This window comes from Neopsephotus bourkii, unplaced genomic scaffold, assembly GCF_033783945.1.
Source record: "Neopsephotus bourkii isolate Nb327-2 ecotype Australia unplaced genomic scaffold, CSIRO-AGI_Nbou_v1 NB_1749, whole genome shotgun sequence".
Taxonomy (NCBI): domain Eukaryota; kingdom Metazoa; phylum Chordata; class Aves; order Psittaciformes; family Psittacidae; genus Neopsephotus; species Neopsephotus bourkii.
In genome coordinates, this window is record NW_026902223.1 from 993,402 (window position 1) to 1,020,190 (window position 26,789).

The following is a 26,789-nucleotide window of genomic DNA, read 5'->3' on the forward strand; positions in this document are numbered from 1 at the left end:
GCTCGCACTGTTGGGGCCATTCCCCAGCATCTTCTCCCACCCAGCAGCTCCTCCATCCCCATCCCCTCTGCCTCGCAGCCCCATCTAAGCCTTGGGGATAACCCCAAACACGGGGCCTGTGAGCTGAGCGGTGATGGGCAGGGGCCAAGCTCTCCGCCCCGCTCCAGTGCCGGTCCCCATGGCACTGAACTGTGGAGCTGGGCTCCCGGGCACGGTGCTGCCCCGCGGTGCGTGCCGTGCTCCCGGCCCCTCTGGCAGTGTCCTGTGCTTTGTTCCGCAGTGGCAGTGGCAGTTTGGTATCAACGGTGTGAGGACACCTTGGCTAGCGGCTGCTTGGAAGAGCTTTCTGCTTCTTTCCCCACTTCTTTTTGTTTCTCTTTCCCCCTCATTTCTCTTTCTCTACTTCCTTTGGATTTTAAACTCTTGTGATCTTCAAGGAAACCATGGTGCTTCTCCACCCCCCCCCCGGTGTTCACAGTGCCCTTGTTTCTGAAGCCTTTTTCCGAGCAGAAACTGCCGCTGGGGCTGTGCTCGCTTTGCAGCAGCCCGGATGCAGTTGACACGTTAGTGGGACCCGGTTTTTTGTACCCCCTGTGACCGTTAGCGATGCACTATCACCCCTCCTCCGGGGCTGCCAGCGCCTCGCACGAGCCTGGACACAACCTCCCACACTGGAACAAATATGCATGGCCTCTGGTGTCCGTACTGTTACTGAGCATCCGGGATGCCCGCACCCGGGATGCTGTTCCCAGCCTCATCCGCTTCCACCCAACCACCCACTGCGGTGGCTTTGGGAGAAGGGGATAGCGCAGAGCCCCCCGCCCCGGGGAAAGGGCTGCTTTAGGGCTGGGGTCCCGCCGGCCGTGGGGCGCAGCCGGCAGCCCCCCTGGAAGGGTTATTCCTGGTTGTTTTATAAATATATATATATATTTTTTGTAGCAAGGTATTGTTACCTCACGTCAGCGCTGGGGCGGGTGCGGGGCCGCATCCCTACACCCGGCTTGGCCGGGGAGGGGGTTCGGCAGCACCCGGGGGTCTCCCCTCGGCACTCGGGGTGCAGAGCCCTTCCCGTGCCCGTCTCCACTGCAAAGCTGTCCACGCTTTCTTTTTCTGGTGTGGTTTTTACAACCCGTCACATTGCCTGTTTACTGGGACATTGCTGGCAATAGACACACACACACGGACACGGCTTTGTTTTCTATACTCGCCTATGGGCAGACTGTAACAAGACCCTCTTGCATCGATGTCCTTTTGCTAAAGATTTTTAACACAGGATATTTCATGCTGAATGACTACATGTAGAAGGGGGGGGGGTGAAACCCCACCCCAGCCTAGTGAAGCCTGTATGGAGATTGTAAAGTGCTGAAAACCCTTTTTTAAAAGCCAGAGAGAGAAATGTGCCCTGTACTGAGTTCTTGTTTGAATAAAAGTTTTATTTATTGCATTGAGCTGGGCCTCGGTGTCTTTTTCGGCTGCCGTGCCTGTGTGCTGCCCATCGCATCGCCCGCTGCACGCTGCCAGGCCTTTTTTTGTGTGCCCCTCTCCATCCCCGTGGCATTCAGAGGCCGGGGGATGCCTGCCCGCGCTCAGCCCCGAGGCTTTAAACAGCTTTTTGCTGAGCGGGAGCAGCTAAAACTGTTTAAGGGCTGGGTCCCTCCTCCGTGTGCATCTCGAGGGGAGGATGCTGCTGCTGCTGCTGCGCTCGTCGCATGCCGAGGCTGCGGCTGCGCTTTCCCGGCGGTGGGAAAGCGGCGATGCCAATGCAGGGGGAAGGAAGCTGCCCCCCTCTCCCTTCCGTAGCCCCCCTCCCCGTGCCTGGCCTCTCCTCCCCGCAGGTGGCTCCCGGCTGGCCGTGCCCTTCCTTCCCCTCCTCGCAGCACCAGCAGCTCCATAAACACCACTTTTCCTCCTTTTTCTTCTTCTTCCTCCTGCTTCCTCTGTCCGGAGGCGCTGTGTGCGGGATCCCAGCCCGGTGCCTCTCGTTAACCAACAACCAAGGGGTCGGAGCGCATCCCGGTGTCCTCCAACCTGCCTTCTCTTTCCCTTGCAGCCCTGATGTTGAAGTGGCCAGGTTTTGAGCTGCCCCTGCCCGTAGTTAGTAAGTTGATGGTCTCGGGGGGCCGAGCCCTGGGTGTACTGGTGCTGGGCAGCGGGTGACGGCCGCGGGGCTGCGCGGGCACGGTGCCACCGCTCTGCTTCCCCCCTGCACCCGGCTGAGCCCGTCCCTCCATCACCACCGCTTGGCCTGGTGGCGGGAGCTCCCGGTGTAACCGCGCTGCATCGCACGGCTCCTTGCACCGCAGACCGCTGGGGCCACGCTTCCCGTGGGAACGCTGCGCTGCTGCTTCCCTGCTCCCCATAACCAGCCTCTTTGGTTGTAGGTGTCCAGCGACCACTGTCCCACCAGTCACTGCATCGCTGTCCCCAGCCCTGGAGCACATCCACACTAACGTCAAGTTCTTTGAGCAGCTTCTTTTGCTTATAGACCACCTCTGGGACGTGTCTCAGGAGCCTCCGCATCCCAGCCATGGCCTCGGGGCAGGGAGGGAGGAGTTTCCCCAGGAGCCGGGACCCACCTCGCTGGCATTGCGGAGCCCAGGAGAGCCCCTTCCCTGTTTCTCTTTGATCCATGAGCTGGTTTTCCTGCCGGAGCTCTGGGCTCCCATCCCAAGGGCTCTTCTCTGCCAGAACAAAAACAGTTAAATAACAATCCCTGGTGACTCATCAAAGCAACCTTTCCTCTCCCTCCAGTCCTGAGAATCTATTTTGGCATCCTGGGGGGAAAGTGATCTAAGAAGCTGCATTAATTAGGTGGGAAATTAATTACCCTATTTTTAAGCAGAAGCCATTTATCTTCTAAGGAAAGCAAAAGCGCATTTGGAGGGGTGAGGGATGGAAGGGGAGCAGGGCTGGGGGGGGAGCAAGTGCCTCTGGGGGGTTGCTGCAGAGGGATGGCCCCAATGTCCCATAGCTGGCTCCAGGTAGAGGTATCCAGTAATCACAGCTGCTCCTACCGTGGCTTAACCTTATGGTCATGTTTGTCTTGCTGACACTTACCTGCACCCGTGGCTGGGGATGGCAGGGCTGTGACTGGCCGGTGGCCCAGAGTGGCTTTGCTGTGGTTCACAGCCATCGCCTCAGTTGCAGAAGGGAAAAGGCTTTGTGCAGCTCCATGGGGGCAGAGGAAGGGCTGGGGGTCCGCAGGCAGGAGGGGCGGGGGCATGCAGGGATGCTCTGTGGCTCCCGTGGCTGCTGTGCTGGTGCATGTTTGGACCCGATGTGTCCTGATAGCTGCACCCCTGAGTTAACTCCCAGAGGGGACCTCCTGGGGCAGGTAAGGGTGCTCCCTGTGTCACAGCAGCATTTGTCCCTGGTTCCGGCCACAGGACCTGTGCATGCCGGGGCTGTGGCAGCAATGAGCTGGCCCTGGAAAGCGCTGCCGCTACCCCAGGTAGGTAAAAGCCTGGCTGGTCACCGGGCTGGTGCGCTGGGGGCCGGGCTGTGCTCGGTCCTGTGGCCCTGCTGAGCTCCTCCACCACATCCAACTTGCTTCTTGGGTATTGAACTTCTACAGAGGGCTCCCAGCTGGCACACCACAAACCCTCTGCATGCAGCTGGATGCGCTGCTCTTAGCCAGAGGGTCCCCACGTGTACCACGGCAAACATGGAGCCATAATCCCCTCTCTGCTCCCCCATAGCAGCTCAAGGCTGCTCATGTGTGGAAATGATTCAAGCACAGTCTAGGGGTTTAGAACAGCTTCTCCAGCCCTGGCTCCCTGCTTAGCAGCCCCAGCTTTAGTCCTGCTGGAGAGCAAGGTAGGAGAACACCCCGCATGCAGCAGCACTTGCCAGCTTACGTTTTACATCCACCATGGCTTGAACAGGGAGAGAAGCAGAGGAGCTGGGAGCAGCTCAGCCCAGGGGCTCACAGGGCAGCGCATTTCCAGCTTCACCCCTTCCCCAATGCTGCTGGTCCCAGGCAGATGGAGGGAACGTGACCGTGGCTCCAGGATCTCCGATGGCCTCGGGCTGAGTCTCGAGGGGTGCCCAGCGCAGCCTCTGCACCGAGCACAGCAAAAGCTTTTGGGGGTGTCTCCACGTCACCACTGGCTGTGCCCGTGCCCGTCCTCACAGGCCCCGCTGCCCCCCTCCCTCCTGCTAAACCGCTTCCTCTCTCTCTGCAGAAACCCCTTTGCCAACGTCCAGCTGAAGCCAACGGTGACCAACGACCGCTCGGCGCCGCTCATCAGCTGATGCCGCGCCGGTGCCCGCTGTGCCACGCGGCACCCGCGCCGCTCCTCACCACTGCATGTCCGCCTGCCAGGACTTCATCTTCAGGCGGAGTTTATTTAACCCTGCTGCTTTGAAAGCCAAAGGCTCCCGCTAGTGCCCCAGTTCTTGCTTCTCCAGACCCAGCTTGTTCCCCTCGGTGGCAGGGGGTTAAACCGCTGCCCATAGCCTTGTCCTTTGCTGCACAACAGCGGCGTGTCCCGTAGGCAGGTTTGCTTCTAGGCTTAGCAGCAGCTCACCATCATTGGGAGAATGGCCTCAGCTGGAAAAGAGCTCTCCATGGATGAGCTGTGCTTCGGAGCAGCAATGGCACTGGGGAGATGGTCTCTCTGCTCCCCCTGCCTGGCCAGAGGGACCCCTGGTACAAGCAGGATAGCCGGGATACCCTGTGCAAGCCAAACGGGTGGTGGGTGCCGTAGGCAGCTCCCAGCTCCTGCTAGACCCCAGTTTCCAGGCTGGGAGGTGGTGGGACACTGGTGCCACAGCCCCCGCCGGGACGGGGACGGCTCCAGTCTGTGTGTGCAGTTGGGAATTACGGTACTGCTGTAAAATATAAGCTAGGAAAAACGATCCTTTGGGGGGTGAGGGCTCTGTTTAAGCGTGCCTTGGGGTGCTTGGGTGCCCAGCGGGCGAAGGGGCACCCTGCTCCCCGTAGACAGGCTCTCCCATCCAGACCTCTTGCTTGGCTGTTTGCTCTTCCTCTGTTACTAGAGCTGCATGAGAGAAAGAGATAGATATAGGTTAAAAAAAGAGAAATATATATATATATATATACACACACACTTGTTAAGCTTATTGCAGGGATGTGCGCCCACGAGCAAGCTGCCTCCTGGGCCGATCCCACAGCTCCCGCGCCAGCACGGGGTCCACATCCTCACTATGGAAACGGGGAGAAGAGGGGTTTCCAGGCAGGAACCGTGCCTCCCGTGGGGGGCAGAGCCCTCCGAGGCTTTGCCTTTTCCATTGCATTTGTCACAGTTGCACTTTGTACTCGTGGGTGCTGTGCTGTGCACCGGAGCCCTGGGCACACGGGTGGCTGCTGGTGGGTCTCCATGCCCACTCAGATGTGATGGCTCGTGGCTGCTGTGTCCCCTCTGATGGCTCTTGCTGCAGGAAAGGGGCTGCTGCAATGGTCCATGTGCTGCTGCTGCTTCATCTCATGGGGCCGGAGCAGATGGATGGGGACCACACAGGGCTGGGGAGCAGAGCAGCAGATTGGGGGGTTCACAGCCCAGGAGGCGATGCCTGCGATCCCCTTGGCCATTGGCCCAGCGTTGTCCTCTTCTAGCCCTCCCCAGGACCCCTGTGCAGCCCCCTCAGGCTCCAGCCAGCCCCTGGGGCTCCTTTGCACCTCCTCCAGTTGTGGCACCTGCAAGATGGAACCTGAAATAATTTTTTATGAGAAAAATATGTAATTTATGAACAATAAAATCCCCCCCCCCCCCCCGGTGTTCCCCTTGTCTGGAGGCATCCGCCTGGCCCTGGAGCATCCTCGGTCTCCATCCCGAGCCCCCCTGGCCCCAGCCTTGGGCAATGATCCGGGCAGGAAACAGCTTAAGATACTTTAAAAACTTTATTATTGGCCCGATGCTATTTGACACACATGCTGGGAGCTGAATGGAAATCAGCACTGATAAAAAATACAGCGATATGACCCGTATTGGTAAAATAGACAATGTAATAATAGCCTTTCTATTAAAAACAACTCTCCAAGACACAGCTCTGTCCTCATGCTGCCCTCCAGAGGCAGGGACCTGCGGCGCTATAGACCAAACCCGGGGGCTGGAGGAGGGGGGGGGCAGGAGCAGCATCCCATCACCCTGGGTGCAATGGGGGACTGGGGGGGGGATGAACAAACCCCACTGCAATGCTGAGTCAGCCTGTGCAATGCAGGATGCACAGGGGGGTAGAGCAGGGGCACAGGGTTGGGGAGCAGCAGGATGGGTGCTGCAGGAAAGGGATGTCCTTAGGGGTACCACTGCTGCAGGAAAGGGATGTCCTTAGGGGTACCACTGCTGATGGGTGACAAAAGGCAGTGTGGGGATATCAGCCCCCCCGCTGCAAAGTGTAAGGGAAGGGCTTGCAAGAACTGGGATGGGGATTTGGGGGGGTTACAGGCCAGGTTGGAACTGAAATACAACAAATAAAGCAGGAATTGCCATCAGTGAGCAGCTGCTGTGGGAGAAGCAATCAGCAGTGGGGGGGTCCAGAGCAGGCACAGCCGCCCTGGGTATTGGGGGTGAATTTGGGGTCCCCCCGGACTCTGTCCCCTGGGGACAACAGCTCCGTGATGGGGACACAGCCCCAGGCTGGGCTGGCTGAGGGGGGGGGGCAGTGGGGTAGCGCCGGTGCCCGGCACCAGGCTGGGCACCCATCGGCGGCTCGGTGCCAAGGCAGAGCCAGCCCTGGCATGGAGAGAACCCCAGCGCCAGCCCCGGCACATGTGGGTGCACGTGTGTGTGTCTGTGTCCGGGCATGAGCACGTGTGCCCTTGCCCCATGTACATTGGGGTGCCAGGAGCCAGCGGGGCCTGCGGGACATGGGACTGGGGAAAGGGGGGGGCATTTCTCACCTCAGGGTTTGGTCTATAGACCCCAAAGGAGCCAGCCCTGATCTCAAGGTTTCGCTCAGCTCCGCTTAACTTCCATTATTTCCCGGTGGAAGCTGGAATTGCACAATGATCCTAAGCCTCAAATGAACTCAAAAGAGAACAAAGAAAGAAACCAGAACGAAGAACCACGAGTGCCCCCCCCCCACCCCCCGACTCGTTACGTCTCTTTGGCAGCAATAACTTAAAATCGCATCCATGTGGGTTCATCAACAGCAAGTTTTGTTTGGAGGGTGCGTTTGGGTGGTTGGGGGGGGGTTATCCTTTTCTTTAAATACAAAAATAGTGGGGTCAGTGGGTCCCGGGGGTCCCAGGAGCCCCCTACCAGCCCTCCCCATGCTGCTCCCCACCGCAGCGGGGCAGGGGTCCTGCCAGCCCTTGGGGTCTAAGGACTGCTCCCCAAAAAGCAAGGGGGGAGCTTTCCATCCCCCTGTGTCCCCCAAGCCATTGCCCACCCTTGGTGCAGCAGCACCAGAATGGGAATGGGTGCACTCAGGGTGACACCGAGCAGCAGCAGCAGCCGGCCCCCCGCTCAGGAACACTGTGGGGCAGCCAAACGGCCGTGAGGTGCAAGACCAAGGGGATGGCACAGGGGGTGCGGGGACAAACACCACCGCAGGAGCACACACGGGTGAGAAGCCAAGGGGGGACTGCACTGGGGGGGGGGGACACTCCGCAAATGTTAGCAAGGTCAGGGCACTACCCTTTAAATGCTAGAATCTATATATATATATATGTCTATATATATATATATGTGTCTATGTATAGAGGCACCCGAGCCACCCGCACCCCACGCGCGGCCGTCACCCACCGCCTGGCCCCGGGCCGGCCCCGCTCCCGCTCCCGCTCGCAGCAGCCAACGAGCTCCTTCCGGCAAAATCTGCCTAAAAAAGTCCGGAGCGTGGCCCCCACTCCCGGCCCCGCTGTGCTCTGCCACCCCCTGCCAGTGCCGGTGCCAGTGCCAGTGCCGGTGCCGGTGCCGGTGCCGGTATCCTGGCTGGCTCACTCCCGGTCACCATCTTCACTGCTGCCTGCAATGAATGGAGAGGTGGCGGTGAGTGGGACCCACTGATCCCATGGGGCACCCGGCCCTTCAGAGGGTGGCCACTGGGTGCCCAACACTCAGTTCCCACCAGGGGCTCTGTACCACCAGGGGTGCCAAGGGCTTCAGGACTCACCTCCTATGGAGTCCATGTCCGAGTCGGAGACGTGGGTGATGGAGAACCGGGACACCGGAGCCGGGGAGACCGTGAACCGGGAGAACTGGATGGGCAGGACCTGCTTCTGCACCGGCACCAGCGCGGGCACAGCCGGGTCGGGCTCCGCCGGCGGCCCCGTCAGCGACGCCATCAGCGACGGCTTCACCGGCATGAGCGGGAAGTCATCGTCCCACTCGAAGCCACCGCCTGCGACATGGATCGAGGGGGCTGAGGCCACCGGGGGCTCGCCCCAACCGGGCCCCTCTCACCCCCATTGCCCACCGGCCACTTACTCTCTTCCGAGGCGTTGCCATCCGAGGAGTCATCCGAGGCTCCGAGCCGGTCTGCGGGGCTGGGGGGGCTGCTGCTATCGGGGGGCTGCCCCGAAGGCTGGGGGGGCTCCGGGAAGCTCTGCTCCGCCAGCTCCCGCGTGGGGCTTTCCTATGCGAGGGGGGAGAAGTGAGAGGAGACCCTGGGCATGGATCCCAGCATCGGTCCCATTGGACAAGGACGCACCCTACAACAGCACAGGGACACGACCAGCACCCTGCTCTGCCCAGCCCATGGCCACCTACCTGGTCAAAGAGGTAGATGGTAACGTCATCATAGAAGGAGACGGCCTTCTTCTTGCGCTCCAGGTCCTCGCAGAAGGACTCGGAGAGCAGGCTGGGCATCTTGAGGAGGCTGCGCAGGTTCCGGCCGCTCTGGCTCTCGGCCACCACGATGGGCACGGCCGCCGGCTCCTCCTCGCTCTCCTCGCTCTGCTCCTGGATGTTGTAGCAGCGCAGCTCCTCATCGGACTCATCGCTGTCCTCCGAGTCCTCCTCATCCTCCTCCGGCTCCTCGCGGCGCTCGGGGGCTGCCGGACGCGGCTCCCGGGGGGATTTCAGTGGGGACAGGCCTGGGGGTGCCTCGTCCCCCGGTCGCAGTGTGCTCGGCCCCCCCGGCGCATCGTCCGCCCCAGTCCCCTCGGGGGGCAGCCCCAGATGCCCAAGCCCCGGCGCGGGGGGCACAGTCTGTTCATCCCCAACCGCGGCTCCAGGGATGCCCTCGGGCACACGGGTCCCTCCGATGGACACCGGCTCCCCGGGGCTCGCCGGCACCGGGGTCAAGAGGAAAGTCTTGTGTGGCACAGAGCCACCGGGGCACAGGGAGATGCCCGGCACCAGCCCCGTGCCAGCGGGACGCTGCTCAGTGCCAGGCGCTTGCCCCATGGGGCTGACCGGGGTGCTCCCACCCTCTGCCCCACGCCAGTCCCCCACCAAACCCCCAGGCACCGGCGTGTCCGCTGCCACCGCAGCACTGGGCGCTGCTGGGGGGCTGCCGGGTGCCCCCGGGGGGTGCAGAGGGTCCTCTCCCAGCACTGGGGCTCTCCCTGTGTCCTTAACAGGGGACTGGGGCCCCTCCTCTGCCTCCGGGGTCCGGGACCCATCGCTGTCCTCCTCATCCTTGGGGCCACGCTCGGCCTCGGTGTCGTAGTCAGAGAAGTACGCGGAGTCACGGTACGGGTTCTTCTCGGCCAGGCTCTGCAGCTCAGCCCCGAGGGCCGTGGGGAGCCGCGTTTCGGGGGCCGAACCCTCACCCTCACCCCCCGGCAGCCCCGGCGCTGCCTTCCCCAGCTGGCTGAAGGGCTCCGGCTCTCGCGGCTCGTGGGGCTCCTTGAGCACGAACTCGGGGGATTCGTTGTTCTCGGTGTCGTAGCCGCTGTCGAGGGCCTTGGCCTGGCCGGCGGGCGCGAAGGCGGCGGTGGGGCTGCACACCTCGATGGAGCTGCCCGTGGATGGGATGTCCAGGGACTCCAGGGAATCCGGCGTGCCCACCTGCTTCTGCAGGGCCTTGAACGGCGCTGCCGCCTCCGCCCGCTCGGGGTAGTCCCCGGAGTAATCGGTGAAGACGCCCGAGGTGAGCTCGGCCGTGTCCTCGTCGCTGCCCTCGTCCGCACTGGGGAAGCTGGAGCTCGAGCAGGTCTTGTCCGGTGTCCGGTCCGCGTCGCCCGCGGCACACCCGGCGCTCTCGGCAGCAGCCTCCATTGGCACCGGCGCGGGCGCCCCGGAAGCCTCGGGCGCGGGCTGGGAGCCATCTATGCCAGGCTCTGCGGGGGGGCTGGGGTTCGGGGTGCCGGTGCCTGCCATGGCGGCGGCCTCCTCCAGCCCCGGTGCAGGCGCGGCGTGGGGCAGCGGGCTGCGGGCAGGGCTGCTCCCCTCCGCGCTCTCCTCCGGGTGGGCATCGTGCTGGGCCCCTGCGGTGGTGGCGGGGGCCGTGGCGGGGCCCCACGGCGTGGCGGGGCTGCCAGCCAGCGCTGCTGCTTGCAGGCGGCCTGAGGTTGATGAGTCACGGCTGTGCCAGGCCTGACGCCGCAGGGAGGGCGAGCAGCACGGGGAGGAGGAGCCGGCGGCCGTACCGGGGGGCTGATCCTGCCACGGGCGGCGGAAGTCGTGTCCCGGCGGAGACCCCCCGAGCTGGCCGCGTGGCACCGTGCCCAGCGGCTTGGCCATGAGCCCGCGGAAGGTGATCATGCGGCGGTAGCACCAGCTGTCCCCGGCCGCCGCCTCGCCGGGGCTCCCGCTGCCGATGTTGTTGTTGGAGGAGCTGTTGGAGGCCCAGGGGTGCCGCTGGGACGCGGGGCTGTGGCTCTGTGCATGCGGGGGGCTCGGGGGGCTCTTGGGGCTGTCCTCACCCAGCTCCACCGCCACGCAGTCCGGATGCGCCGCGCTCTGCCCCGGCACGCACCCGCCCGGCGGGTCCACCCGCAGCTCCCCATGCCCACGGGGGCTGTAGGCGCAGGTCACCGACGGTGAGACCCCCAAGGGGTCGGTGAAGCCGTGGGGCTGGAAGCTGGGCCCGGGCCAGTCCTGCCTGCCCGGAGGGGGGGGCTCCTCCTGCAGCAGGAACCCCTCAGCCCCACAGCCGGGGGACGGCTCCTGCCCAGGGCAGGGGTAGGGGTAGAACTCGGCGCACTCCCAGGAGCCATCACCCACGGGCGCCTGGCCCAGCAGCGGCTCCATGCTGAGGGACACCGTGGGGCTGCTGTCGGAGTCGTAGGCGCTGCCACTGCGGGTGCCCGGTGCTCGCCAGCAGGACGGGGGCCGCAGGGGCCCGCGCTCACCGGCGGGGCTGTAGGTGCCCATGGCGTAGTCCAGCTCGGCGCTGCCGTCACCGGGGCCCTCGATGCGGATGTAGTACTCACTGCCCAGCGAGGGGCTGTGCGCGCCCAGGATGGGCACCACGCCGGGCGCCGGCAGCCCGGGGCAGCCCGGGGGCTTGCACTCATAGCACGAGGGGGAGACCCCCAGGCTGAGGCGCGCCGTGGTTGTGGCCGGGTAATAGAGCTCATGGTAGCGAGCGGCGCTGCTGGGGCTGAGTGACCCCAGGGGCGCCTGGAAGTGCTCGGTCTTGGTGTGCTCCCACTTGTACTCGAAGTTGAGGCCGTGGCTGGTCTCCATGACGGTGAGGATGTCGTCCCCATCCGAGGGGAAGCCGTCGGCCGAGAACTGCTCCAGCAGCGGGAAGGAGGAGAGCTCGGGGCCGTGGTGGCTGGCGCTGGAGCTGCCGTTGGGCTTCATGGAGTTCCAGCGCTTCTCGAACTCCTCCTCCGCTTCCGTCGCCCCTTTGGCGCAGAGGTAGGAGAGCAGCAGATGGACCTCCTCTGCCGTGGGGCGCTGCTCCGGCTGCAGCCAGCAGAACTGCATCACCTCGTACCTGCCGCAGCGAGGGGCCAGGGTCAGCCCCGGCTGTGCACCCACCCGGGGGTGAGGAGAGGGAAGGGGGGCAGGATGCGGCCTCACCAGCGCTCCGACAGCGAGAGCTTCAGCTGGGGCTTGGGCAGCTTGAGCTGCTGCTCCTTGATGGCGTAGGCGAGCACTTGCCGGTCAGAGTAGTGGTCATAGGGCTGGCTGCCCAGCTCAAACAGCTCCCAGATGGTGACACCCAGCGACCTGCAGGCAGGGCGGGATGCTGGGGACACTGGGACCCTCCACACTGCTCCCGGATGGTGGCCCCAAACCCATCCACCCCAATGCACCCCGCATGCCTCGCACCTCCGCCCCCCCCGGCCCCGCTCACCAGACGTTGCTGGCCTTGGTCTGGTCCACGATGAGCAGGTTGCCGTGCACCTCGTCGATGAGCTCGGGCGCGATCCAGCGCAGCGGCACCCACAGCTGGTCGGCCGTCACGAAGTAGTCGTCCTGCCAAGTATGCAGGGTCAGTACGAGAAGAGAACGTCAAACCTACGCGTTCAGGGACTGGCCACAGCCCCGCCATCCCCTGCCCTCCGCAGCCACCCCAATGCCTGATCCCCCCGTGGCACCTCCAACCCAGTCCTGAGCCCCTTCCTCTGCTCCTCCCGGTACCCATCCACCTTCCTGCCTCCCATCACATCCTTCCTCCCCTCCTCATCTTCATGAGTGTGGATGTGTGCTGGCTCCCAGCAGGCAGCCCCCAGCCCCATCCTTCCCCAAACCAGCCTTACTTTGTACTTGCAGTGCGAGAGCCCGTAGTCTCCGATCTTGACGGTGAGGTCTGCGGTGAGCAGGCAGTTCCGCAGAGCCAGGTCGCTGCCAAGCAAACCCCAGAGCTGTCACCGCTGCCATGGGGGGCACAGGGGGTACCCAGTGCCCGGGGACCCCACCAGTGTGCTGCTGGTGGCAGCAGGGTGGGTGTGCAGTGGCGGGGTTCACTGCCCAACCCTGGGTGTGCCGATAACCAGGCACCGAATGCACAGCAGGAATGCCTGCGCAGCTCCAGCTGCATCTCCATCCGTCCGTCCATCCATCCATCACACGCTGAGCCAAGCAGAAAGCGGGTGTCCCCGGGCAATGCGAGCCCTGGCACGGAGCCGGGCTCCCGGCGGCACACATGAGATCCCCAGTGCGGCACCGGTGCGGCAAGAACCACGGAAACCGGGATGCCCACACAGGGACGTCCCTGTCCCCCCAACCACAGCACTGGGCACCCCCGCAGGGACCCACCCGCAGAGCCTGGTGGGTGGGGGAGATGCGGTGGCCCCCGATGTCAGTGCACCCCCTCCTCAACAAAATCACTGATGCTGGAGTCTCCATCCGCAACTCACTCAGCACCAGGATATTGTTGGGCAGGAGGAGCAGCGGTGGGGCGGCAGCGATGGTGCCCTGGGTACCCCATGGGTCCGGACCCTCTGGTTCCTCCCAGGAAGGGGGGCACCAGGCCAGCCTACCTGTGGATGTAGTTGTTCCTGTGCAGGTGCAGGACACCGCAGGCCACCTCACACGCCATCCTCTGCAGGGTCAGCAGGTCCGGGGTCATGGCTTCAGCCCCCCGGCAGCTCCGCAGGTACCCCTTTAGGTCACCCTGCAAGGCAGAGCCACCATCACCACCACTGTCACCATCACACTGCAGGCGATGCTGCGCACCCTGCCTGCAGCCCTGCAATACCCCTGGTACCTCACAACCCTGCCCCACAGCAGCACCTCGGGGAGTGGGGCAGGGCACAGGGGGACACACGGCACTCACCAGTGGGCAGAACTCCATCACCAGCAGGTACGGGGTGACCTCGGCGCACTGGGCCAGGCACTGCAGCAGGTTGGTGTGCTGGAGGGCCCTGTGTGGGGCAGAGCAATGGGGACACATCAGCATGGTGCTGGCTATGGTGGGGGGACAGCAGCAGCCCCCAGGGAACCAACTCCCTGCCTGCTCATGCCCAGGACCAGCGCGGGGGCTGCCGGGAGCGCCGGGAGCGGGTACCAGTGTGTCCCAGCGCCCCGGAACACACCACAAAGGGACATTTGTTCAGCTCGGAGCGCAGGGAGCAGCTCTGCAACCACCCCCCCTCTGCCATGACCTCAGTGCAGCCCCCACACCGCAGCCAACAGCCCTTGTCCTGCTGCAGTGAGCCCAGGGTGAGGCGGTGGGGCTGGGGCAGAGCTGTGCTGCAATGAGCCTGGCCAAGCACCTCCATGGGGCAGCCATGGCGCAGCCGAACACGGCATGGGGGGGAGCAGGCACCACCCAACAGCAGCAGCACCGCGGGGTGACCCCCCCCATGTACCTGTAGGGCTGCGCTTCCTCCAGGAACTGCATCTGGTCCTGCACGCTGGCGCTCGCCTTCAGCTCCTTCACCACCACCTGGGTGCTGCTGATGCCTGAGTTCACCTCGCCCAGGAACACCTGAGGTGAGGGACAGGCTCGTCCCGTCCGTGCTCACCCCGAGCCCATTCCTGCGGAGCCGGGGTGTGCCCGGGCACCCTGCCCCGATGCTCACCTTGCCGAACCAGCCGTGCCCGATCTCCTTCAGGTAGAGCAGGCTCTGCCGCCCCAGGTCCGCCGACTTGAGGAGCTGCACTGTAACGGAGCACATCCAGCTGCCCGTGCGCCCCGTGCCCTGTACCCGCCCGCCCGGCATCATGCATTACCCGCCGGTGCCCGCCGAGCGCTGCCATCCCCACCGTGCCACCCGGTGCCAGGCCCTGCACTGCGCCGGGGTGCTCCGGAGCAGCCATCCCCAGGCACCCCGCAGCCAGAGCATCCTCCTGTCCAGGCATCACCCCACAGCTGCTGCGGAACACGGGGTACCAGTGTCCCCACATCGGGTGGCCCCTTCTCCTCCTTGGGGACCAGGGAAAGCAAAGCCAAGCCCAGCCGGAGCTCTGGCATTTAGCCCCTTCCAAGCTCCCCCCTCGGTGCAGGTCCTGCCCCTCGGGCACCCATGCCAAGGGCAGGCAGCAATGGGGCCATTGTTGGGCTCCATCACACTGCTGCCATTCTCCAGGCTGGGGCGTGACGCTGGGAGGGAGGGGAGCATGGCCAGGCCCCCCCCACATTCCTCTCCCACTCGTGGGCTTGTTTACATGGGACTGGGACAGTGTTCCAGTTCGGGGCCCCCATGTCCCCCATCCCAGTGGGATACCTCCCAGTGCCATGCATGGGGTTGGACACAAGCTACTGCAGACCCATAGCAGCAATGCTCCCCTCAACTGCCTGCCCCCTACCCAAGAGATGCTCCTGCTCCACCACCCATCCTTAGTGGTGGGACCCCCCTCACCCCACCGCCCCCCTGCAGCACACGGGGGTCCTGCCCCCAGCCCGGCTTACCTGAGCGCCCCGGCTGCTTGGCCATGGGCAGGGAGACCTTGGTGAGGGGCAGGACGTAGACCTCGGGGCCATGCTGGGGGGCGGGCGAGCCCTGGGCCGAGAGCTCGGTCACGAAGTCGTCGCCCTCGGCGTTCTCAAACTCCTGCTCCGGGGGGCGCATTCCAAGCACAGAGAACTGATGCTGGGGGTTCCTGCCCCACGCACCCGCATCCCCCCCTGCAGCACCCCCTGGCACCCGCTGCGTTACCTGGCTGTGCCCCCCAGCCAGCCGCCGGCACCCGAGAGCCGCCTGGGCGAGCAGGTAGGCAATGGTGAGCATCTCGCCCAGCCCAGCCCTGCCTCATGGTGCTGCCAAGCTCGCCGGCACCGCGCTGTGCCATGCACCGCGATGCACCGGGCACCAGCCCCTATATAACCAGTGCGGGGGCCCGAGCGGCTCATTGTTCCCCTCCAGCTCGGTGCAGGGCTGCAGCTCCTATGGGGCACTGACAAGGGCCCCCCCACTGCCCGCCTCCTGCCCCGGCGCCGCGAAGCCTCCACAAAAATCCCAGCAATTAGGGAAAAACCGTTTCTTCGGCACATTCTGTGCCTGTGAGGTCAGGGAGCCTCCACCCCCGGGGCGTGCGGCCCTTAACCATGGCCCCGCATGGAGCACGGCGCATGCATGGGTCTGGATTGGGTCTGCAGAGATGCTGAGCCCCGTAGATGCAGGCACTGCGGAGTGGGGAGCCCCGCTGGGTCACAGAATGACCCCCAGGTGATGCTGAGCCCTGCAGCATCCATGCTCAGGGATGCTGGCTGGGTCAGGGTATGGACCGCAGTGATGCTGAGCCCTGCAGCATCCATGCTCTGCAAAGGAGGGATCCTGGCTGGGTCAGGGTATGGACCGCAGTGATGCTGAGCCCTGGCACCACTCAGCAGGCAGGGGGGTGCTGAGCTCCCCCATAGCAATGCTATCCTGAGCCGGGACACATCCTGCACTGGCACTGGGACTGGGACTGGCCCCAGCAGCAGCACTGGGAGCCTTTGGGCACCTCTACCCTTTGCTGGGCTCCCAGGAGAAGCCCCCCTGGTCCCCGGACAAGCCTGGCCTGTGGACACCTCCGATCCCCCCGTCCCCGTGCCCCAGCTCACCTTGAAGCCGATGTCCCCCTTCTTGCAGCACAGGCAGGCCAACATGAGGAAGATGAAGGTGAAGAGCCCCGAGAAGGAAACAGCCACGACGGCCAGCGAGGAGGACCAGGAGAGCTCGCTAAGGGGGGTGCCGTCTGCAGGGACAGGGGAGAAGAGGGGACCAGGAGCAATGAGGCTGTGCCAGGGGGTCCGGGGGGGCCACAGGGTGTTCTGGGGCACACTGGGGGAATTGGGGCTCCCAGCACCACTGTTCCCTATTGCTGTCGCAGCTTGAGGCCAGGACTGATGGGGAGCCCAGGAGGGACCCCAGAGCTGAGTCAGGACCCTGCATGGAGCGGGACAGGGCACCCCGAGGCGGGATGGATGCAGGAGGATGGGAAGCTGGTCCCCAGTGCCCAGGCAGAGCCAGCTCCTGCCCCATCCCATCCATGGAGCTTGGAGACAAGATCCCCCAGGGGAGGGGTCTGGTGGCATAGGGCAGATCCTGCTCCCACTGACACCAACAGCTCTGCCTCTGCATGCAAACACCACTGGGCAAAGCACAGCTCCTGCCCTGAGCCCCACACCAGCTCCATTCCATGGGGCACAAGGATGGGGACGTGGCTGCTCCCGCAGCTCCCCACATCCCTCGCTGTGCCCCCTTGGGTGGCAGTGACGGTGGTGGCAGCGGTGGCCCTGCTGCCCGTCCCCACCAGGCCCCGCCGCGGCTGCAGCTGCCACATTACTATTCTACCCAGAGCCCGCCCGAACAACCGGCGCGATTGTGGTGGGAGGAAGCCGGTGGCCACGGTGCTGCCAATGGAGCTGGCATCGCCGGGGACCCGCACGCAGCCCCACGGTGCCATCCCCACAGGACATCACGGACGGAACGGGTGCCCTGCCCCAAGCCCCTCCATGGTTCAGCCAGACCTCCTGCCCCAATCCCCATCCAGCTCTGCAGTCCCTCCCCAGCCCCTCACGGATGCTCACGGTGCACATACAGCTCCCATGCATGGACCATGGGGCATCGCCCCACCACCAACCATGCTGCCCCTGTGCCACCACCGTCACCCTGCTGCCGGCTCCGGTGTGTCCTTGGAACGGCACCTGAAGGGCACAGAGGTCTTGGGCAGGTCCCGGTGGGAGCTGGCAGCTCACGGCTGCTCCCAGGCACTGCCCGGCACCGCACGGCGTGGCCACGGAGCACCCTGGCTCTGGCACCGCAATGAGTGATGCACAGGCCCCGTGTGCTTTGGCAAAGCCCAAACCACACCAAACTCTCTGCTGGTGCTTGCAAAGGAGCTCAAGAGCCATCTTCTAAGGCTCACGGATGCAAAGCCGAACCTGGGAGGAGCAGGGGGTGGCGTTCCCCCTCCTTTCAGCCCGTTTCCATGGTGAACACACTTTGTACCGAGAACGTCACCATTTTCCCTGGATAGTGGGACAGCAAAAGAGAAAATGACTCACTGAAAAGAGCCCTTTGAGCATCGACAGGGAGCAGAGCGCGGCGACGGCAGCTTTTCCAACAGGGACCATTGGCTGAGCCGCCCCTCGGCAAACGAACCACTCTCCAAACCAACGGGCCAGTGAGGTCAGGCTGGTCCTGCCTCCGTTTTCCCACCAGCACCAAGAGCAGCCCAGGCTGGGCCGGGTGTCACACCGGCACAGGGGCACCACCATCACCATGACCCACCATCACCATCCTGCTGCCTGGGCAAAGCACAAGCTGCCCTTCCCATAACCATAGTGCAGGCATTCAGTGTGGGATGGAAAGTGTGACATCATTTCAGAGGCCAAATGCTCCCAAAACCAGGTCGAATGCACCTGCAGCAGAGGCTGCAAAAGCACCGGGGCGCAGGGAGCAGGGAGGTTGCATGCCATGAGAGCTCTCAAAAGAAGCTGGGGGTCCCACCACATCCTGCATCCCACACTGAGGCTCTGCTCTCCTTTGGCCCTGGCTCTTGGCACCACCACGAACCTCTTGCCCCAGCCATGGGTGTCCTGTAGGACTCTTCCAAACGCACTCACCCTGGGGATGGGGTCAGGCTGAGAACTGACAGCTCAGTGCATGCTCCAGCCTGGCCAGCACGAACTGCTGCATCACCCAGGCAGCCCCCAGCATCCAGGGCCAGCCCAGCAGTAGGGCCAGGATGTACTGGCAGCGGCACCAACCCATCACCATGGCCAGCCCTGTGGGGTTTGGTGGCACCCACCAGGCTACACAGCTCCAGCCCCCATGGGCACCAACCCCAGCCCTGGAAAACAGGAGCAGAACGGTAAGAGAGAGAGCAGGGATGCCGGATGCAGCAGGATGCAGCGGGATGCAGTGGGATGCAGTGGGATGCAGTGGGATGCAGTGGGATGCAGCGGGATGCAGTGGGATGCAGCGGGGCACACATTGCCCTCCCACCCCGTGGAGCTGGCAGAGCGCTGCCTGCACCCAGCGCAGGTCGCAGCCCCGAGCACCGGCTCCAACCAGAGATGGGCGAAGGCTCTGGGAGCCCGGCCCCGGTGCGGTCCCAGCCCCACCGCCCCGGCGCTGCCGACCCCCGCCTGCCGGTCGCGGAGCGGTGCCTTTGCTGACTCACGTTGGGGCCATGGCCGGGTGCTCCGGGCCGCTCTGCGCGCTGGGGCGATGCTGCGGCCGCCGCTCCTTGTTCCCGGCGGACAACGGAGCCCGGCGCGGCTGACGTGTGCGGAAGGGACGAGCCGGGGCTCCCGCAGAGCCCGGCGGCAGCTCCGCGATCCCGGCCCCGGGGCCAGGCGCGGGCAGGGAGCTCCCGGCTCCCCGCACACCCACCGGGCACCGGCTGCCCAGCACCTCCCGGCCGGGCTCAGCACACACGAGAGCCCCAGGGCTCAGCACATCCTGACCCTGCTGCCCGGCCTCTCCCTGCAGGACCTGTCCCGTGCCTCCGGTTCCCCACCTCTAATTCACACAGTATGGGTGCCCCCGGGACCACTGAGGGGCTGCGCTTCAGGGTGAGGGCTCGCAGGGCTGTCCAGGAATGATGGATGCTTCACTGCCTTGGAACCACGGTCTGCACATCTCCTCCTGCCCCTTCATCACCCCACCCCATCAACCTGCTAGCCCTGCACCCCGCGGTGCAGCCTCCTGGGCCAGGCTTCAGCACCCAACTGGGAGATGATGGATTTGGGCGGAGAACAGGGCAGGATTTAGGCAGGGAGCAGAGCAGGATTTGGGCACGGAGTAGGGCAGGATTTGGTCATGGAGTGGGGCAGGATTCGGGCAGGATTCAGATAGGGAGCAGGGCAGGATTTGGGCACGGAGTAGGGCAGGATTCAGACAGGGAGCAGGGCAGGATTTGGGCATGGAGTGGGGCAGGATTTGGGCAGGATTTAGGCAGGGAGCAGAGCAGGATTTGGGCACAGAGTAGGGCAGGATTTGGGAACGGAGTAGGGCAGGATTTGGGCAGGATTCAGACAGGGAGCAGGGCAGGATTTGGGCATGGAGTAGGGCAGGATTCAGACAGGGAGCAGGGCAGGATTTGGGCATGGAGTGGGGCAGGATTTGGGCAGGATTCAGACAGGGAGCAGGGCAGGATTTGGGCAGGATTTGGGCACGGAGTAGGGCAGGATTCAGACAGGGAGCAGGGCAGGATTTGGGCATGGAGTAGGGCAGGATTCAGACAGGGAGCAGGGCAGGATTTGGGCATGGAGTAGGGCAGGATTCAGACAGGGAGCAGGGCAGGATTTGGGCACGGAGTAGGGCAGGATTCGGACAGGGAGCAGGGCAGGATTTGGGCACGGAGTGGGGCAGGATTCGGGCAGGGAGTGGGACAGGGTTCAGGCAGGGAGCAGGGCCTGCTCCAAACACACAGGACCCATGTGCAGCTCCAGCTGCGAGCTCAGCTCTCCCAGCACAGCCACAGCCCTGGTAACGTGTTAATCCCAAATCCATGGGCGGCTTCCAGGAAAGCAATTTTACACCCCACAGGATGAGCGCTCTGCTCACCCACACGCATCCAGGCGGCAAGGAACCATCCGCTGCCATTTAGCAGGGAAACACAAGGCTGCGCCTCACAGCCTGTCTGCAGCTCCAGAGGGAAACTGAGGCACTGGGAAGCAGTGGGATGGCCCCGGCTGCTGCACCCTGAGCGCATCCACAACAAGAGTCAGGGCTGGCGTCACCCACCAGTGCCACCCAGCACAGAGCTGGTACCCACAGCATCCTTCACCAAAACACCGCAAGAGCCACATGTCCTCTCACAGCATTCAACCAAAACCAGGACACGAGGAAGCAGCACCCTGAACCCCCAGCCCTGGAGCCCTTCTCCCACCATAAACAGCCAGAACCATTTGGGCAACCTCTCTGGTGATTAATAGATGTGTTAATTTTAAATGCAATGCATGCCTTGTTAATCTGTTCTCCTTATGTATCTTTTAATGCAGGCTTATTTAACCAATGCAGAAGTGGTTTAAAAAGATTGATTCTTGCCTCTTAATTCTGCTTTTATCATCTTGGGATGAATTAGCAGTAAAAAAGAAATAATTAGATGGAAAATAAAAAAAAATCATCCATCATTTTCTAACGTGATGAAATAAAAATTAGGGCTGGAATAGGCACAGGCCAAGCCACATCATTGTTGTGCATACACCAAGCATGTCAGAAACAAGAAGTCAAGTTCCTCCATCAACGCCTGCCCTGCTGCTGAGCCGGGATTCCAACCAACGCAGCCCAACGCATCAACCTTCTCCATATCCAGAGAAATAATGAGATATATATATAAAAGCATCCAAACCAAGATTCAGTTCATTATTAAAACCAAATTTTCTCGCTTTAGATCAGGTCTGGGCCGGGGGCTGTGAAGCCGCCCTCACCAGTAGGATGCTACGGCTGCATCACAGCAAACCCACTGTCCCTAGGGACAGAACAGCCTCAGCCCTTCGCACCGGGGGAGCATCACCCGTCCCGTGCCAGCGGCCGGGGCTGCCCGGGAGCGCTGCCCCTCGGTCCTGCCGCCGGTCCCGGCCGGGCCGGGTCTCTCTCTGCCGGCGCAGCGGCGTTTATGTAACGGCGGCAGCGGCAGCGCCGAGCGGGGCAGCCTATTTTTATCGGCGGCGTTATGAAACCGCAGCAATGGCTGCGGGAGGAGCGGGGCCAGGGGCCGGCCCCGCGCGGGAGGCGGGCGAGGGGCGAGCGGGCAGCGGGATGCTGCGGGGCGCAGGAGGGAACCTGGGTGTGGGCTGCGGGAGCAGCAGGGGCCGCAGAGGGGCTCTGCCGCCAGGAACCCAGCCCTGCACCGAGCCTCGAGCTGCTCCAGTGGGAGACCGGGGGCTCCCCTCGCACCTGCCCCACACCTCATCATCATCATCATCATCATCATCATCATGGTGATGGCACCATCATCACCGCAATGATCACCGAGCGCATGGGCAAGGCACAGCCCTGTGTGCCCAAACACTGCCCGGGGGTGTGGAGGGGACCCTGGAGATGGTCCCAATGGGATATTCTGTGGCTGCTGCAGCCACGGTGCTGGTTTGAGCACCAAGATCCACAGTGGCTGGTCCCACCCCTGAGCAGCAGTGGGTGCTGAGGGCCTTGCATGGCCCTACCAGTGCCACTCATTGGGTGGGCACTCAGGAGACCCAGGCAGCTGACACAGTGTCCCCCACAGCAGACCAGGGAGGCCAAATGAGCCCAGACCCAACCTCCATGGCACAGCAGGGAGATGGCATCAGCATCCAGGATGCTCAGGCACAAACCAAGGGGGATGCTCAGCACCAGCCAGCCCAGCACCCCTTTACACCACGCCTGCTCTCAGCCAGCCCCACAGCACCCATTTCCCATACGCATGGGATCACACGGACCGGGGAGCCCAGAAAAACCCTACTTCGCCATAGTGATAACGGCAGGGATGGCCCAAGGGTGGGAGCGGGTCTCAGCCCTGCTCCAAACACCCCCTGGGGTGCAGCCCATCACCACCTCACCGGTACTTTGGAATGACAAAGGGCTGCAGAGGCAGTGGGAGACCCCCGCAGTGCCGGGATGGGAGCCTGCGAGCACTCCAGCCATGCCCAGCCAGGCGGGCAGCGCTGCTCCACTTACAGCCCTTGCCTACACTGGAATTTTCCTTCGCTCCAGTAATTAAAACAAACCATTTTAGCCCGGCTGCTGCAGAGGGGGCCGCCGGCCGTGGCTGGCAGAGGGGAAGGAACGGGAAGCAGAACCCCCCCCTTCAGCACTCGCTGCCTTCATTCCGGGCTGCAGAACGGTGGCTCTGCAGGAAATCCTGGACCTGCTCCCCTTTCCTCCGGTGCTGAACCCTTCCACACCCACTCCATGTCCTCTCCATCCTTCGGCCAGCCCCGAGCACCACTGTGAGCCCTGGCGCCAGCCGGGATGCTCCCTGTCCCCTCCATGCCCCCAGGCTGGAGCCGCTCGCAGAGCCCAGCCGATGGCGAGCGCTGTTATGGCAGCGCTTGCCCTACAACACAGCACACTCCAGCGACGCTCCCCGGGCTCTCAGCGGGATTAATGCCCAGAGGAGATTCATTTCCCTGCCACCGGGCACGCTGAGTCAGCACCGCTCAGCTCAGCTCCTCTCCACGCCAGCCCCACACCGAGCCCTGTCCCCACAGGGTCCCTCGGGGGTACCGGGGTGTCTGCAGGGATTCAAGTCCCAGACGGCCACCGGAGACAGCAGGATCACATCCTCCATCCTGGAGGTGGCTCCGTGCTCACTGATGGGTGCAGCACAGGGTAGAAAGGGGCTCAATCACGGGACAAGTGACCCAACAGCCCCTTTGACCCGGGCACAGGAGCTGCGGGGTTTCGAGCCCAGGGAATGGTGAGGCACGGCAACACGGACAAGGCAAAACCTGGCAAGCACGAATCACCCGCTCTGCCCGGCTGCAGGCACCAGCACAGCCAGGCCCTGGCTCAACGCAGACCCTTGTGTCAGCGGGAAGGATGTGCTGGTGCTCAGTGCATCGGCGGGGCTGTTTCTGCCCCACATCCCCGGTGGTGCGGCACAGCGAGGTGGGCACCGGAGCCCTGCTCTGCCTGGCACCACGCAGTGCCGGGGCGGCAGAGCCCGCAGGCTGCTCCGGCACACGGTGTCCCATGGAGAGCTGGAGCAGGGAGCCCGTGGGTGCCAGCCCCCTGCCCCCCGGAGCGCGGAGCTCTTTCAACCCCGGTGTATTAATGTCTCCTAATTGGCTCTGACAGGGATCCGTGTCTCCGTGCAGAACGCAGCCGCCCGTGGGCGCCGGGAGGCAGCGGCACATGGAGGGAGGGAAGCAGGGGACAAGGGGGGAGCAAAGGGGCGCAGGGCCCTGCTGCACTGTGGTGCTGTGGCAACACCAGTGCCCGGGGCAGGGGCATCATCACCATGGGCTGCTCCATCAGCAGCATCCCTGCAGGCTCTGGGACATCAGCCACGGTGCTGTCCCAGCCATGCTGGTCATTATGGCTCCTCATAGCAACCACCTTCACCTCCTATTTCCCTATCCCAAATCTCCCCCTTGCATCCAGTCCTGGCAGCACCTTCCACTGTTGGTGCTAGGGTGGGAGCTCGGGGGTACCTGGCCCCCATTTGGGCTGCTGGGGTCCTTCTGGGTGCTACACCCCCTTTCCCACTGCAGTTGCCTAAATCCTTTCCCATCCTCACACCAGGAGTGGACGATGATGCTGGATGCACCAGCACTCACCGAGCTGTTGCCACCATGTAGCTTTGGGGCAGTGGATGGCAGCATGTGCCAGCCAGGACTGCAAATACAGGGTTGAAGGGACCCATCCCCACCGGCACATGACACCCTCAAACTGCAGGGCACAGGAGCAGGGACCCACAGCCATGGCAGGGAGCGGTGACACCGCAGCTGCCAGCAACCAATGACACCTCAACGGCCACCATGGGACGGGGAGAAAAGCCAGGGTGGCCAAGGGGAGGAAAAACAGGGGGAGAAGAAAGAGGTGAGGGAAAGAGGGTGTTTGTCATGGTACCAAAAAGCAGTCCTGGGTCTGATGGGGAAGTGCAGGCTGGGAGCAGGGAGGGCAGCCGGGACAGGCAGCAGGCAAGCAGGGGAGCAGCCCTTTCCCCTTGCTTGTGCCCCCAAGCAGCTGCCATCAGCTTCACTGCAAAGGCACTGGGTGCTGCTGACCCCAGAGCTAAGCCTTGACCCAGGGAACGTGGTGCTTCTTCCTGGCAGCTCCAAGCAGTGGCTGCTCAGCTGGGCTGCAATGGATCACGGTGCCTCCAGGGCAGGGAAAGAGCACCCAGCTCCCACAGAAAGCCTAAGAGATCCAGGCTATGGGTTGGGGTGGGCAGCGTGGTGGTGCCGCTCGCTGCTGGGGTGCTCCAACAGTGGCCCTGGCATCTCATGCACCATGTGGCAGCATCTGTGGATCCACAAAGCAAGATGGGAACCATGAGGCTGCCGGGCTGGGATCCCTCCCATAGCTCCCAGCATCAGGACTGAATGCATCCATCTCCCTCCATGGCACATCCCAGCGCAGACAGCCGGCACAGCCCGGCATGGGCATGTCTGACAAACAAGCACAAGGTGAGGCCAGAGCACCGAGCACCTCGGCATCTCCATCCAAAGGATGCCACTGCCACCACCATTCCCTGCTGCTGCCTCAGCCCGTGGCCTGCCCCAGCATGGGAACGTTGGAACATGGGCTGGGAGCATCTCTGCTCCATTTGGCACCACTGGAGCCCCTGGGCCCATCCCGTTGCCCAGCTGCAGTGCCACGGTGCCACCATGCCCTGCGAACGCTTCCCCCTCTTCCACTGGCACAAGCAAACCCCAGGACAGCCGGGCTGGCGCAGGCAGGAGGTGCTGCCAAACGGGCGAAATCAACAAAGCCATGAACAGGGAGCACGGTTTGCTCCCCCCTTTCATTCCTGTCCATGCCAGCAACCGAGGGTGGCAGCGCACGGCGGCGGCTGAGCCCTGACCCGGGTACGTGGTGATGGAAACCTTCTTGAGGATGCTTAAATCAGACGTGCCCGGTTGCTGGGATCAAGGGGGCAAACGGGGCACCTCACCAAAACCCAGTGAAAAACCACACCGGAGGCTGAGGAGGGCGAACGCGGCCCCGTTCCAGCGCTACCGCATTTGAGATGCAAATAAAGAGGTTTCCTCCCGAGCATCAATCGATGCCGAGCGGGCTGGGGACAAAGTCTCTGGCAACGGGGACGCGGTTTGGTGAGTCCTGGCGTGGTTCATTATTAAATCCCTCCACGGACTCACCCCGTCCGCAGCGCCAGAGCCGGGGCAGCGGCTCCCTGCGAGGGAAGCACAGCCAGGACCGCGGCTGGGAGCGATGCGGGAGCTCGGTACCGGCACCCGCAGCCTCCGGCACCGGCACCGCTCGGCCTCCTCTGCGGCGCTGGGAGCCGCGGTCCCGCCGCTGGGACCCCGACGTGCGATGTGGTAAACAAAGGGGCCGGTGCCGAGCTCCCCGCCGGCCCCACCGGACGCTGCCACCGCGGGGCCCTCGGCCAGGGGCTCACCCGGTGCCCTGCGCCGGTGACCGGGAGGGACGCGGGGCGAGAGGCAGAGGCGAGGCTGCGGCTGCAGCAGCCCCAAAACGCGCGCACACAAAAGCCAGCCCCTGCTCCGCTCGCTCCGCGCCTGCAGCATCTTCCCGCAGCCGCGGCGCGGCCGTAGCACGGCACCTTATGTAATGTGCACCCCAAAACACCCGGCCCCGGCCCCCCGCCGAGCCCCGACGGCTCCCCCAGCCCCAGGGGTGACCCCCAGCCCGCCGCGCACCCCCTTCCTCCTCCCTCTCGCCGTCCCCATTCTTCCCTTTGTTGTTTTTCCGTTTCCACTCCGGAGATGCCTTCAGAGGCAGCGCAGCCCCCCCCGGGGATGCCTCCGCGCACCCCAGCCCCGCGGAAACGGGGGTCCCGCCGCCGCACCGAGCTGACACCGCGGGAGCCGGGAGCCCCGAAAGCCTCATTGCCCGGCGAGGAGGGCAGCGGAGCGGGGGGTGCCCGGGAGGGATCCCCGGGGGCAGCGGGAGGGTCCCCGGGGCCGGTGTAAAGGGGGCAATAGCGGGGGGGCCCCGGTGCTGCGGCGCTTACCGGGGTCGAAGTGGGAGCTGAAGGCGAGGCTGGGGCTGAGGAACGCGGCCGACATGGCAGCGGCAGCGGCGGCGGCGGCGAGGCGGCCCATGGCGAGGCGGCGGCGGGAGCCTCACGGCCGCCGGCTGCCGCTGGCCCCGCGCTGGGCACGGCGGCGGCGGCGGCGGCGGCGGCGGCGGCGGCGGCGGCGGCTCCTCCTCCATGGCGGCCGCGGCGGCCCCGCGCCCCGTGCCCCGGGGAGGGGCCGCGCCGCCGCCGAGCAGCGGGATGGGGCGGGCGGGGGCGGCAGGTGGCGGAGCCGCAGCACCGGGACCCGCACCGGGACCCGCCCCCCCCCGTCCGAGGGGAACACGGAGCCCGCCGGGACCCCCGCAACGGGACCGGGACCCTGCGATGGAGCCGGGACCCCCGAGGGGGGTTCCCCCCCTGGACCCGCGGAGCTGTTCCGGTGCTGAC

The 26,789-nt window shown here is 64.3% G+C and overlaps 2 protein-coding genes across 20 annotated transcripts in view; one reads left to right on the forward strand and one right to left on the reverse strand.

The window, feature by feature from the left end:
• BAIAP2 (BAR/IMD domain containing adaptor protein 2) overlaps window positions 1-26,789 on the forward strand; it is a 140,122-nt gene that overhangs the window by 36,927 nt on the left and 76,406 nt on the right. For 4 of the 13 annotated variants that reach the window (XM_061377293.1, XM_061377298.1, XM_061377299.1 and 1 more), the window contains one exon: window positions 4,185-5,060. In XM_061377293.1, the coding sequence (XP_061233277.1) occupies window positions 4,185-4,254 (70 nt within the window). In that variant the 3' untranslated portion in view covers window positions 4,255-5,060. Of the gene's footprint in view, window positions 1-280; window positions 1,449-2,050; window positions 2,099-2,485; window positions 2,712-4,184; window positions 5,061-26,789 lie in introns of those variants that run through there. The other 9 variants (XM_061377295.1, XM_061377300.1, XM_061377305.1 and 6 more) reach the window with 5 other exon arrangements.
• On the reverse strand, window positions 5,580-26,492 carry AATK (apoptosis associated tyrosine kinase). 7 transcript variants are annotated; one of them, XR_009729057.1, is made up of 15 exons: window positions 26,334-26,492; window positions 16,297-16,430; window positions 15,163-15,304; window positions 14,333-14,412; window positions 14,120-14,238; window positions 13,585-13,672; window positions 13,289-13,422; window positions 12,566-12,650; window positions 12,160-12,299; window positions 11,883-12,032; window positions 8,673-11,796; window positions 8,391-8,538; window positions 8,077-8,304; window positions 7,710-7,929; window positions 5,580-5,673 (listed from the first exon to the last, which is right to left on the reverse strand). XR_009729057.1 is itself a non-coding variant. In XM_061377378.1 (14 exons), the coding sequence occupies exons 1-14, from the start codon at window positions 26,422-26,424 to the stop codon at window positions 7,901-7,903; spliced, it is 4,641 nt and encodes a 1,546-aa protein (XP_061233362.1). In that variant the 5' UTR covers window positions 26,425-26,492; the 3' UTR covers window positions 7,542-7,900. The 7 variants fall into 7 exon arrangements, 6 of the variants coding, with proteins under 6 accessions (XP_061233362.1, XP_061233361.1, XP_061233360.1 ...); XM_061377378.1 differs by lacking the exon at window positions 5,580-5,673 and having other exon boundaries at window positions 7,542-7,929; window positions 15,163-15,253; XM_061377377.1 differs by lacking the exon at window positions 5,580-5,673 and having other exon boundaries at window positions 7,542-7,929; window positions 12,160-12,281.